We start from the raw sequence: 12,793 nt of genomic DNA on the forward strand, positions 1-12,793 counted from the left end.
TCAAGAATGCCAAACTCCTTGAGCTCTTGCGCCATGCCATTTCTTGCCATGTCCATGAAAGCAGAGCTTGTGATCGCTCTTGTGAAGGTATGCTAAGGTGATTTCTCTACTTCTACACACTCTTGTGTTCTCGTGATCTACTTAGCTATTTGAGAAGATGAAGGAAAGGAAGAGAACTGATTGGGAAAAATTGTAATGATGCTACAATTGAAGCACATTCGTTGTATCTGATTCAAACTAATTAAGTTATATTCCTTATTTTGATGTTAAACTAATTGGTTATATTCATTTAGTACTATGCTTTTAATCATGCATATATATGATCTCGTCCAGTTTATATATGTATGGTGCTCTCTTAATTGTAGTTAATGAGTGAATGACCGTATGCTGCTTAGCTCTACTGCGATTAATTGATGAAGACTTCTTTTCATTTTGTTGTTTAAACACAGTCAAACTATTCTAACGTTACGACAATATGCATGATGTTGCCAAAATAAAATCCTAAGAAAATATTTAAAATAGGAAAAGAAATCAAATTGAGCCTGCAGTGCAGGAATCAAATGGCCCGTCGATCAAATGCAGCCGCCATTGTTTTTATAATGCCTATTTGGAATAAAGTAAAAGAGGAGAGGACAACGAACAGGGTGTTCTTGGGATTTGAAGACTCGAGGTGCATCCTCCCTTTCTACTCTGATTCCTTCTGCGATCCCCAGAAAGATGCTGCAAAACTAAATCCAATGGTCGCTCGATTCTATTATTTCAGTTCATTGGATGAAATAAAAAGTTTTCAAGTTGTTTATGCATGTGAGGTTCGATTCAGTTACAGCAGACAGCTTGATTTGAGACGTAGTAAACAAAGAAAATAAGAACGGCTCCTTCTCTTGCATCAAGCAGACCGATTTATCCTCCTTTTCCACAAATTTATCATGTCAACTCTCCACTTAACTAAGGATAAAAAAGTACACTTATAAGACATCAAAGAGAACCGCCGCCACCACCTCCTCTAGGATTAGTTTGTTTAAGGTGAGACTTCTTTATAGAAGTCTAATACATCCACTTGGTTAACACGGCGACGACAATAGGTGAGAAACAAAGCATTGCCTCTCCCACCCCTTTTAAGGACACTATAGTCCATACGAATTACTCAGGAGTTATGGTTATAAAAAAGTCAAACATTTTTGAACAAATTGGATATTTAATTTGATAATAATTTATTTATATTCATTTAATAAACTTAAGATTAATTAAATGAATAATCTTGAATAATTTGTTGAAACTAAATGAACAAGTTTGAACATATATGTTCGATTTGTTAATATTCATGAATAACGTTTGTGAAATATGAACTATGTTCATAAATAATGTTCATTAATAAAACTCTTAACAACATGTTAAATAAATAAAATTTTAAAATAAAATAAATAAGTTTGTATTATCAAAATCAATAATTAACCAAACAAACTTAAAATGTAAAAATTTTAAATAATTAAACAAGCTTAAATTAAGAGCTCAATAACAACTAAACAAACTAAGCTCAAACCAAGCTCAATTTATAAAAAAAACTAAGTTAAACTTGAATAATCATTTTAATAACTTAATTCACTTTACCTAGACTCGGTTTAGCATGACTCAATTATCTTATTAAATAAACTTAAACACTATAAGACTTGACTCATTTATAACCTTATGTATTGTAACTCCCAAATGGAGTTGGACAAGGTCATCTATGCTAAGCAAGTGGGTCAAGCATCGAGTCAAGGTGGCAAAGACACACACAACAAAAACAAAAAAAAAAAAAACGATTAGACAATTCAAAACTCCAAACAAAACCACGAGGACAAAAAAGTGGTCCTAAATATTAATACTTGGTGTCCTCGATTGGAGATTATGGGAGGAAAAGCAATGTGCCAAAAAAAGAAGACAAAACTCGGAGAACATGGAACTACAGCAGACCTTAAGAAACGAACATATCCATCTCATCTTGTTTTTTTTTAACCCTGCAAAGGAGGTGTCATGTAGGAGAAAACCACTCCCACTTGATAGTAGAATCACAAGGATCTTTTGCATTTTTAGCCCCACTCCCCTCATAATGGGTCACAAACATAATGGATCACCAAGTAAAGATGCTTAACCAATGTTAGATAATAAAAAATTATACATTTCATCAAAAAATATATATATATATATATATACACACACTGCATTCAGACTCATTTGCAACAGGAACTAAAGACAATTAAATACTTTCCCTGTTAACGAAACCTTTCAAAAGGTTTTACCCCAAGATATTTTTTTTTAAAAAGGTCATAATTCCAAAATCCTTGTTTTCCTTCACTTTATTTATTTATTATAATAATAATGATAAGATTTTTATTTTTTATATTAGTTTTTTCTTCCCTCCAGTTCGCTACTTTCCCCCTGATTTAATACTCTCCTCTGCAGTCTGCCCACTGCCTTCACTCTCCTCCCTCTCTCTCTTCTATAATCCTCGGAAACAAATCATGCTAAAAGATTCTGTCTCCGTCCTTCCCGATCTGCTGTTGCAGTGAAAAAACATGAGATCAGAGCAGTACTGCTCGCAGTAGAAGAGGAAGAAGAGTTGTTGCCGCCTAGTGGTATTAATACTGCATGCATGGGTTGCTCAGAGTCGAAGGTGGAGGAACAGAGGGCCGTGGTGCTCTGCCACGGCCGGGCTGACATACTCGCCGCCGCCATTCGCCACCGAAACGCCGTCGCGAGCGCCCACGCCGCCTACTCCGACTGCCTCCTCTCCGTTTCCGTTGCCCTCCACCGTTTTCTCCTCCTGCTGCCTCCTTCCTCTTCTTCCTCCTCCTCCTCCTCCTCCTCCTCCCCTGTTCTTTCCGTTCCTGCCCGCCGCGAGTCGGAGCCTAGTCCACCACCGCCTGCTCCCGCCGTTTCCTCTGCCCGCCGCTCCAACCCCAGCGCTCCCATCAAGTTCGATACTTTGGACTCCGATGACGAGTACGAGGGCGTCGTCGACGACGGTTACTATTTCCACCATCAACACCCCTACGAAGGACCATTCCGTCACGTTCCTAGCTTTGAAAGCATCTATTACGCACGCAGACAGCCGGCGCCTTACTCTGTCGCCTACGAGCAGCGGCCGCCGAGCTATGAGACCCTCCAAGTTGACTACTTTGATCCTTACTCCGGTTTCACTTCCCAAGAAAACCACCCTTTTCCCTTCCCCCCTGGTTATTACGGTTCAATGGGCGGATCTTTCAACCCCAACCCGGCTTCCGAGGCAATGCCGCCGCTGGTTTCGGGAGGTTCTTCCTCCTCTAGAGCGCGGCCTCCTCCTTCACCACCGAGGATTTCCACTTGGGATCTTCTGAACCCTTTTTCGACTGACATATACGGTCATGGGTACACTCCTAGCCGAAATTCCGGCGAGGTGAGGCACGAGGAAGGGATCCCCGACCTCGAAGAGGTGGACATGGAGCAGAAGGTGGTCCAGGAAGCCACCTATAGCAACTTGAGCTCTACAGCTATCTCCTCTTCGGCCACCAAAAACAGAGCATACACCTCCATTCGTGCATCCTCGGCGCGAGAGGATGAATCGAGAAGATCATGTCGGCAACATTCAAAGGCCGGTCGGAGCTCGAATTCTGATACATCGGTGATCGATAAGAATGTGGTGGCCATGGAACAGAGGAACGCCGCAGCCTCCAATAATACACGGAATGCTTTAAAGGTTGCTAATGCGATTAAAGCGCAGTTTCAAAGGGCATCCAAGAGCTTCAGAAAGCTCTCCGAAATGTTGGAGATGTCAAATCACCAGCTTCACTCAAAACAATCTCCCCATGATGGTAAAGAGACCTCCTCGTATGCTTTCTTGTTCTTTTAACAGGATTGCTTACTCCATTAAGTTCTATAGATGATAGTGTAAAAGGATCCATGGGCCTTGCTTCCATATTGCAAAAACTGTATGTTTGGGAGAAGAAGCTTTACAACGAAGTCAAGGCGAGTTTTAATCTACGAGTTCATTACCCTTCATGGTAGTTTCTCCTAACCAGATCACATTTGTACCCGTTTGCAGAGTGAAGAGAGAATGAGACTGTTGCTTAGCAAGAGCAACAAGGAACTGAGGCACTTAGTTGAAAAGGGTGCTGAGGCTCACAGGATCGATACCACTCGAAGTTGGATCGACAAGCTATCAATGGAAATTGAGATAGCAATTCTGGTTGTCACAACGGTTTCGAAGAAGATTGATGCAGTTCGGGATGAAGAACTGTGGCCACAAGTCACTGAACTTGTTCTAGGGTATGCCACTACTGTTTTCTTTGCACAATCCGCGCCTGTAACCTTAAATTTGATCTTCCAGATGCGTTTTTAAGAGGTAAAAGTATGTTTGTGGCAGTTTGGTGAGAATGTGGAGCCTTTTGCTTGAGTGTCATCAAGTGCATTGCCAAGCGATTGCCGAAGTCAAAGGACTTGATTTCATCGTCTCGAGTGGAAAGCTTAGCAGTGCCAATGCTGATGAAATACTGCAGTTGGAAATGGAGATGCATAAGTGGAGTAGCAACTTGTCGGCATGGATTAATGCCCAGAGGAACTTTGCCAAAGCCTTGAATGGTTGGCTCCTACTTTGTCTTCCTCATGAGCATGCTGAAAATGCTCCCTCTCCAACCAGAATTGGCGCGCCGCCTGTTTTTGTCATCTGCAACTACTGGTCACAGGCCATGGACAGGGCTTCCGAGTGCGAGGTGATCGACTCCTTGCTGACCTTTGCCGATTCATTGCACCAGCTGTGGGAGCGGCTGGCTGTAGATCAGAATGATCGGATGATTGCTGTCAGAGATAGAGAGAAATTGCTTAGGGTCATTGAGAAAAAGAGAAGGGCAATGCACAAGGAAGTGAAATCTCTAAGGAAGAAACTTGCATTAGTCCCTGGTCAGATCACCACACCACCTCATCGAAAGCCTGATGATGGTCATAATACTACTGCAGAAGTAGTAGGTAGTCTGGAATCAGGATTGAAGAATGTCTTTGAAGCCATGGAACACTTCTCAGCTAGTTCAGTGAAAGCTTATGGCGAGCTGCTTGAGCTTTGTGGAGAGCAGAAGACAGACTCAGCACAAAATTCCCATTGGAATTTGATATAGGGAGTGATTTATCTTCGCGAAGATCTTCACTGAAACTGAACTTGATAGATGATTTTTGTGAGATTTGCAGGCCAAGGTGAAGTGTTAATGAGATCTTTGATGGTGATCTTGATACATGCACATAGACTGAAAAGAATTGGTGGAAAGTTAAAATGGTTATTCAGACACCATAATTGGTTAGTGATGGAATACGGTTATTCAGACACCATAATTGGTTAGTGATGGAATACATATTGGATTTGTATGCTGTAAATGTTCAGTTTGATTATTATCACAGAGATAATAAAATTTCAGAGGCATTATGTGTGGGATTAAGTCCATACAATTAGACTAAATCCAATTGATTCCACATTTATTTTTCATAAGGTGGACTTACATTTAATTAACACAATTAATTATCATTAAAATAATTAAATCCAATTAAATAATCTAATGATTCAATGCATATAAAGAGTATTTGGATTAAATGAACATGAATTTAATGTATAGATCCAATAATCTAGTTTATTAACAGTGAAGTCTATAGGTTGGGTTAGGTATATAAAGGAAGAGATTAATTTAATTAGGGCATGTTGAATTTAGCTCTCTACCTCTTACTTTTTCTCTCCTATTGAGAAGGAACCGTGGTGTTCACCGGCTCAATTCTTCTCTCCTCTTGAGAAGGAACGTGGTGTTCACCGGCTCAATTCTGTGGAAGATATCCGTTGCTTTCGTGGGATCTCCGGTGATAAGAATGATAACATTGCGATGGATTTGGGTCACTCGTTGTTAGCTATTGTTTCGATTTTCTATTGTACTTGAGAGATTGATAATGGTTAGATCTTGTTATTGTTATAGATGTATCCTTTAGTTTTAGTTCATGTATGAGATATTACAATTCTAACATTTTGAACTCAAGTTGTACATGTTTTGAAGTTGTATTTAGTGATACAATTTTATTGGGACGACAGGACGGTTGGAGAACTAGTAGTTCAGGATATTGGCGAAATTGGGAGACCACAGGTCCATCCATGGACTCCGCAGCTGCGTCAAGAAGGGGTCCTGCATCCACTCCAGGTCCATCTTCGGAACCTGGAGCTCTGGCAGCATCACCGGGCGGACGACTGATGTCAAGGGAAGTAACAAGGATGACGGTGAAGTGGCCTCCGAATCTTTAGCCGCCTCTTCTTTCATCTCCTTGGCATCTAAATTATGAAACGGCACCAGCGGGCTGCGCAGCTGGTTTTCTTGGTCGTAGTTGGACGTGTTGTCTGTGGTAGCCATTGATATATGGGCTGGTGACGCCTTCTCGTCCTCCATTTTGGCTCTCTGCTCCAGTTCCTTCAGAGATGTGGCTTTCCTGTAGACCTTGCACAGCACCACGTCCCCCTGCACCGCAATTGAAAGTTTGTGTAATCGGAATGTGGTGATGGTTTGTTAAATGGTTTATGGTGGTGCGTGTCAGTAGTTTCTGTTACCTTGACAGGGATGTCGCCGGCGGATCCGGTGCTACTCTCCGGCATCCGGTACTCGTTCATGACCCAATCTGTCTTGGTGCCTCGCGGGGCGCGTCCGCGGTAGAACACTAGCGTCTTCTTCACCCCGAGGACGCGCCGAGGCTCGGCTGCTCTCCGGATCGACCGGTCGGATCCGGTTGCCTTCCAAAACCCGCACTCCGTTGTCCGGTTGGGCCGGCCGCCGTTGCTGCTCCGGCGGTCCCTCGGCACGAAGAAGAACCACTCCCTCTCCCCTATCTTCGCCATTCCTGATCAGTAACCCAAACATTTTTTTTAATAAAAAAAACAGAAGAAATTCACAAGAATGCAAACTTAAAGCATGGTGTTTGAATAGCATACCTGGAAGTTCCCATGGCTCATGAAGGTAGATGTTGAGAGTGCCGATGATGTCGAAATTGAGCTTCCTGCCATGAACCATCTGCCTCAGGTAGAAATCCAACAGCTCCTCCTCAGTGGGATGAAATCGGAAACCCGGTAAATCGATCCGCCACTCACCTCTCTCCATTCTTTTCGCCTTTCTCCTTGCTATCGATCACTTGAGCTCTGTTGTTATTGCCGTCTCTCCAAGCGAAGCAGGGAAGCAACATTGGAGTCTATATATCGAATTTTTCCATGAATAAGACTATTAGAGTAATTAATTATGCAGTTTTTTTTTTAAAAAATTGGATACCTAACTACCTGTGGCCCACACGCTATCGTGTGGGACCCATGCGGAATTACAAGTCCCGTTTGAGTTAGTTCAGACCTATTTTGGCTCCACCTCTCATTTCTATCGGTTCAATTTTTTTTTATATTTTTAAAATGCCACCAATTAGATATTTGTTGTCTCAATTAAACATGTTCTGTTTTTTTTTTCGATTTGCCAAACACTATAGTTAATTTTACCTATTACACAAAAAAAATATATATATATAAAGAAGAAACTTTCAATCACATAAGAAAATCATAATATCCTCTCTCTATTGAAAAGTTCACTTATGGAGCACGCTAATGACTTACTATCTTAAATATTGAGTTTTATCTAGAAATATATGATTCTCACGCGAGCTAGAACCATTAACGTGAGATTACCATCATGACCAAGAAACACTTTTATAGTAAGTCATTAGTCTACTTTGTAAGTGAACTCTTAGACGACGACAAAAGAGGAGACTAGATTTTTTTGTGAGAAAAAATAAAGTAGTTTTAAGTTTTTTCTAAATGAACATTAAGCAGGAAAAAGGATATTATAAGGAAAAAAAAATAGAAAGGATACATGATTTGATTAATTCGAAAATTAATACATTTTTTATAGATAATATACAAAACTAGCTATGGTGGGTCGTCCATTTTTTTCTTTAATTTTAATTATAACCGCACAAAATGTGGATAAAAAAAATTTTATTCAACAATATCTTCGAGATGAGGAAATAATAAATATCAACAATAAAAAAAATAAAAACTAATTAATAAACAATTTATAAATTTACAATAGAGGTGAATAGGATTGTTTAGAAAATGCTCAAATCGGATCCGACTGAGATTTTTGATACATAGAAAAAGGGAAAGACAAGGAATAATTTTAGAATAAAAGGTGAAATCATTATTTTAGCGATCTAGGACAATCATATTTTATCCTATTTCTGTAACGCCCTGGTCCAGATGGATCCCATCCGGATCGAATCGGGTACATCATCAGAATTATTCATCGGATTGACGACTAGTTTTACAGACCATCGAAGATCCTTTCAGCGTGCTTTGTACTCACTCGCACGTACCCTGGAAAACTTCTCAGGAGATCATCCATCCTCAGATTTCTCCAAACCAAACACAGTTAACTTTAGAGTTCTTAAGTTTGGATTTCTGAAAAGAAAAATGTAATTTGATGACATAAATAGTACCATCTAACTTTTTTTAATCATATTTAACTAAAATCTCCGAATCGGATATTACAATTGCAGCTGCCCTTTACCTGAATAGAGAATACGATGGTATAAATAGAGGTTATTCAGTGAGACTTTGACTCTTTGAGCATACAACTTTAGTGATTTTCAGTAGTTAGCACAACAGAATGGTAGAGAAGGATAGTGATGTGCCATGCATTGTCGTCCTTAATCAAACATGATTCTGTATCATGTTTTTATGAAATTTTTTTTATTTTTATTTTTTAGGCTTTGCATTTCTAAGTTTTAAGAAAAAACTGTCCAACTTCTCTGGACAATAAACAGTTTGACTAATTGATGTCAAATGATGAATTCAACCCGTTTTACTCGGTCCAACTTCAAGAACTTTGGACCAACCGATCTGACTCATCCTCCGGCAACAGAGCTCGGTTTGACCGGACCGAACGACTCATCCTCCATCTACATGAAATTTCACCCATTTGACTCTTTCAAACATGTATTTCCACCATGTCAACATTGGAAAAGTATTTCCAATTTGGAGTTTGTGGCAGTGTCTATCAAGTCCACTTTCTCTTGGCATGACTTGTAAGTCCTCAAAATTTCCAGTGGGCTGATCGATGATGATGATAACGCAACGAAATTGTCTCACTTGTTGAATTATTGTCATCAACTATGCCGATAAAAAATTATATTCTCACACTTAGAATCAGTTTTATTTTTGGCTTTTCCCATTCAAAAAAATGTCAAAATATTTTAAATTGGACTTTTTGTTTATATCTAAATTTTCAATTATATATTAATTTAATGGCTAGCTCTAATGGGTCCCAACTAGCTAAGTGCATATTGACTTTAAGAGTTATCATCAAGGTCTTGGGTTTGAAACCTCATCCACTAAATTTGAGTGCTTAGTTGGTAATTGTAACCTTATAAGTTGCTATCAAAATCTTAGGTTTGAAATTCACACCCACCTAAATATAAGTGTTCTCTCGATGCTGCCACCTCGCACTGTTGAAGCTCCTATTATTAGAATTGTAGAGTCATAATTGTAATTATAAATATATTATCAATTAAATAAATCATAATTTAATGTGATGAAATTTATGATTAAGGAATATGATTTAAAAATTTAATTATTATGAATATAATAATATGAATATCATGTGTAATTTTTAATTTATTGAGAGATCAAATTAGAAATAAGTACATTTAGGCATTTATAAATAAGAGTTATGGTCCTATGTTGCAGACGATGATTATGTTTTGTTCCCTATTGACAAAACTCTTTGAATATTAAGGAAACCTACAAATTGAAAATCTTGTCCAAAATCGATTGCATACTATGAATTCTAGTATACTTTCGTAATTTTCTCTATTCAATTTATAATTTCTTAAGAATTGAATAGAGTTTAAATTTTAAGCTGAGATTTCTCAACCCATTTTACTATAAAGTGGTATCAGAGCCTTCTATTCCAAATTCTTAGGGAAACATTCTTAGGGAAACTGCGATTTAATCTCGATTTTGGTTCTTATATCATGTTGCTATTTTATTTTATCATTACTGATCCGGCGGTAAAAAGCCAGAACCCCACAAGGAGTCAACGCTGAGGGGAGGTCAAAGGGTCCAGTGGCTCACCCGAAAGGGGCGAGCCGACCGGACTCGGAAAAAAGGGAAATCTGATAGTAAAAAGACACCCTGGTAGGGACCAGGGTTCCGACGCTCAAATGAAGCAGTGCACAATGACCGAGCGGAAGGAAGCACCCCCCGGACGGCGCAAAGAATCCGGGCCGTCCGGACGACTTTCACCGCGTCCGGACTTTCACCGCCCGCCCGGTGGGCCGGGCTCCCCAGACAGGTGGTGGGTAAAAGATGGGAACATTTTCTGACAGCCGTCAAGTCGTATGGCTATGCCATACGACTAGCCTGACAACGGGGGTCCTGCCGTCCCATCAAAGAACATTCTCTCACTGTAGCAGTATGGGATCAGGTAAGCTCTCTGACAAGTGCATACCGTGGTATGGGTTGCTGACACGTACGCATCTCGATGGGCGTGCATCAATTCTTTCTCCGTCCTATATAAAGAGGCTATTACTTCGCCAAAGGTACGCATGATACAGATTTGGCAGCCACTTTCTCCATAGCCTACCTGACTTGAGCGTCGGAGGACCGTCGCCGGGAACCCCTCCCGGCCCGGTTTGTTGCAGGTTCGCCGGAGCACTCGAAGATCCAGCAGAGAGCGCCACGTGCCCAGCGTCCGCTGACTCTTGGTTCGGACAGGATCAAATTGGCGCCGTCTGTGGGAACGCTCCTGCATCCGAGCAGAGACAATGGACGAGGCTGGACGACAGCACACGGTGACGCTTTCAAGGGAGGAACTCGACGCTCTGGTCGAGATAAGGGCCGCCAAACTCGTGGAGCAAAAACAAAAAGCATCCGTCGAGCGGGCGGAGCAGCAAGCAACATCGGCGTCAGGTGGCCGAGCGGAAGCACCTCCAGCCACCGTCGCATTCCATCGGGCCTTATTTCGCACCCCTGGAGCCACGCCGGCCCGAAGAGATATAGGATCTTCCTCAGATGAAATGCCAAGGCGGGATGACAGGAAGGGGAAAGCTCCCCGAGCGGACTCCTCCCCCGAGCAGATCAATCGCCAATTCTCGGAGGCTATACTACGGGACCCTCTGCCCAAGCACTACGTGCCTCCGACAATCGGCGAGTACAATGGAACAACGGACCCGGATGATCATCTGGGTAAGTTTGATAACACAGCCACGCTCCATCAATACACCGATGGAGTGAAGTGCCGAGTCTTTCTTACCACTCTCTCGGGATCTGCTCAACGGTGGTTCCGGAGGTTGCCGGACGGATCCATCACGAGCTTCAAGGAATTCCGAACGGCCTTCCTCCACCACTTCGCCAGTAGTCGGCGTTATCAAAAGACAAGTGTCAGCTTGTTCGCCATCAAGCAAGAGCCGAGAGAATCGCTTCGAGCTTACATTCAGCGGTTCAACCAAGTGGCGATGGACATCCCAACGGCCACCTCGGAGACGATGATGAACGCCTTCACGCAAGGCCTAGCGGATGGAGACTTCTTTCGGTCGCTCATCCGAAAGCCGCCCCGAGATTATGATCACATGCTACATCGAGCCAACGAATATATAAATGTGGAAGAAGCGCAAGCCGCTCGGAAAAAGGAAGCTCCTGCCGAGCGGGCACATACTCACGCCGAGCGGAAACAGCAAGCCGCTCAGCAGCCGCCCAGAGGACCGAGGGCCGATGCAATCCGACCCCCCCATGCCAGATCTCACGTACAAGAGGTGGCTGCCGCTCGGCCCAAGCCAAAGAGGAGGTGGACCCCTATGTTCTGCACCTTCCACCAGACGGATACACACAACACGAGGGATTGCCGAAGCATTCCCTTGTTGTCCAATCCCGTTCCCAGGAAAGCCGAACGACGGTCTCCTCCCATCGACAGGAGACATAGGACTCATGAAGCTGACCGGACCCACACCGAGAGGCGACATCAGCAGACATCCGATCGGCACCGATCTCCGAGGCAGGAGAATCACCGGGCGTCTAGAGAACGGTCACGACCGTCTGCTCGGGAGGAGGAAAACCGGAACAATACTTCCCGGGGCGAGATCAACGTTATTGCCGGCGGACCGACCGGAGGAGACTCCAATCGAGCCAGAAAGGCGGGCGTCCGACAGCTGCAGATCCACGCGGTCGGCTGTAGTCAAGAACGGGCAAGTGGACCGGAAATCACTTTCGGACCCGGGGACTTAGAAGGAGTAGAAGTGCCCCACGACGACGCGCTGCTCGTTAAAGCGGTAATAGCAAATTACACCATTCACCGCATATTTGTTGACACAGGGAGCTCGGTCAACATCATATTCAAGAAGGAGTTCGACCAGCTGCAAATTGATCGAGCCGAGCTGCTGCCCATGACGACCCCGCTCTACGGGTTTACGGGCAACGAAGTTCAGCCGGTCGGACAAATCCGGCTGGCCACCTCGCTGGGAGAAGAGCCGCTCAGGAGGACCAGGACAATCAACTTCGTGGTGGTCGACTCTCCATCATCCTACAACGTCATTTTGGGACGACCGGCGCTCGGCGAATTCCGAGCGGTTGTCTCAACCTTCCACCAAAAGATAAAGTTCCCAGTGGAAGACAAAGTAGGAGAAGTGCGGGGAGATCAGCTAGCAGCTCGGCGATGATCCGAGCGGAGGCCTGTTCCGCCCGGAAGGCACCCCGAATCGAGGTACACGCCATAACTGAGAAACCTCCTGCTTT

The 12,793-nt window shown here is 42.9% G+C and overlaps 3 protein-coding genes across 4 annotated transcripts; 2 read left to right on the forward strand and 1 right to left on the reverse strand.

The window, feature by feature from the left end:
• Window positions 1–2,510: 2,510 nt before the first annotated feature.
• Window positions 2,511–5,419, forward strand: LOC122052859 (protein ROLLING AND ERECT LEAF 2-like). 2 transcript variants are annotated; one of them, XR_006132124.1, is made up of 3 exons: window positions 2,511–3,830; window positions 3,899–4,284; window positions 4,382–5,419. XR_006132124.1 is itself a non-coding variant. In XM_042614591.1 (2 exons), the coding sequence occupies exons 1-2, from the start codon at window positions 2,633–2,635 to the stop codon at window positions 4,021–4,023; spliced, it is 1,323 nt and encodes a 440-aa protein (XP_042470525.1). In that variant the 5' UTR covers window positions 2,511–2,632; the 3' UTR covers window positions 4,024–4,372. The 2 variants fall into 2 exon arrangements, 1 of the variants encoding a protein (XP_042470525.1); XM_042614591.1 differs by lacking the exon at window positions 4,382–5,419 and having other exon boundaries at window positions 3,899–4,372.
• LOC122050785 (protein ALTERED PHOSPHATE STARVATION RESPONSE 1-like) lies at window positions 4,073–5,126 on the forward strand. The gene is made up of 2 exons (XM_042611662.1): window positions 4,073–4,284; window positions 4,382–5,126. The coding sequence occupies exons 1-2, from the start codon at window positions 4,073–4,075 to the stop codon at window positions 5,124–5,126; spliced, it is 957 nt and encodes a 318-aa protein (XP_042467596.1).
• A 576-nt stretch (window positions 5,420–5,995) lies between the features above and the next one.
• On the reverse strand, window positions 5,996–7,211 carry LOC122052861 (NAC domain-containing protein 22-like). Its single transcript, XM_042614592.1, has 3 exons — window positions 6,962–7,211; window positions 6,584–6,870; window positions 5,996–6,494 (listed from the first exon to the last, which is right to left on the reverse strand). Exons 1-3 carry the CDS (start codon window positions 7,125–7,127, stop codon window positions 6,090–6,092), a joined length of 858 nt encoding a protein of 285 aa, XP_042470526.1. The 5' UTR covers window positions 7,128–7,211; the 3' UTR covers window positions 5,996–6,089.
• Window positions 7,212–12,793: the final 5,582 nt, after the last annotated feature.

This window comes from Zingiber officinale, chromosome 3A (assembly GCF_018446385.1).
Source record: "Zingiber officinale cultivar Zhangliang chromosome 3A, Zo_v1.1, whole genome shotgun sequence".
Lineage (NCBI taxonomy): Eukaryota > Viridiplantae > Streptophyta > Magnoliopsida > Zingiberales > Zingiberaceae > Zingiber > Zingiber officinale.

Bases quoted from the DNA above. Each gene is read 5' to 3' on its own strand.
- LOC122052859 (XM_042614591.1), top strand. From the start codon at position 2,633: ATGGGTTGCTCAGAGTCGAAGGTGGAGGAACAGAGGGCCGTGGTGCTC. The intron at 3,831-3,898 runs GTAAAGAGACCT...TAAGTTCTATAG, and splicing joins AAAACAATCTCCCCATGATG to ATGATAGTGTAAAAGGATCC.
- LOC122052861 (XM_042614592.1), bottom strand. From the start codon at position 7,127: ATGGAGAGAGGTGAGTGGCGGATCGATTTACCGGGTTTCCGATTTCAT. The intron at 6,871-6,961 runs GTATGCTATTCA...GTTACTGATCAG, and splicing joins TGAGCCATGGGAACTTCCAG to GAATGGCGAAGATAGGGGAG. The intron at 6,495-6,583 runs GTAACAGAAACT...ATTGCGGTGCAG, and splicing joins CCGGCGACATCCCTGTCAAG to GGGGACGTGGTGCTGTGCAA.
- LOC122050785 (XM_042611662.1), top strand. From the start codon at position 4,073: ATGAGACTGTTGCTTAGCAAGAGCAACAAGGAACTGAGGCACTTAGTT. The intron at 4,285-4,381 runs GTATGCCACTAC...TGTTTGTGGCAG, and splicing joins GTCACTGAACTTGTTCTAGG to TTTGGTGAGAATGTGGAGCC.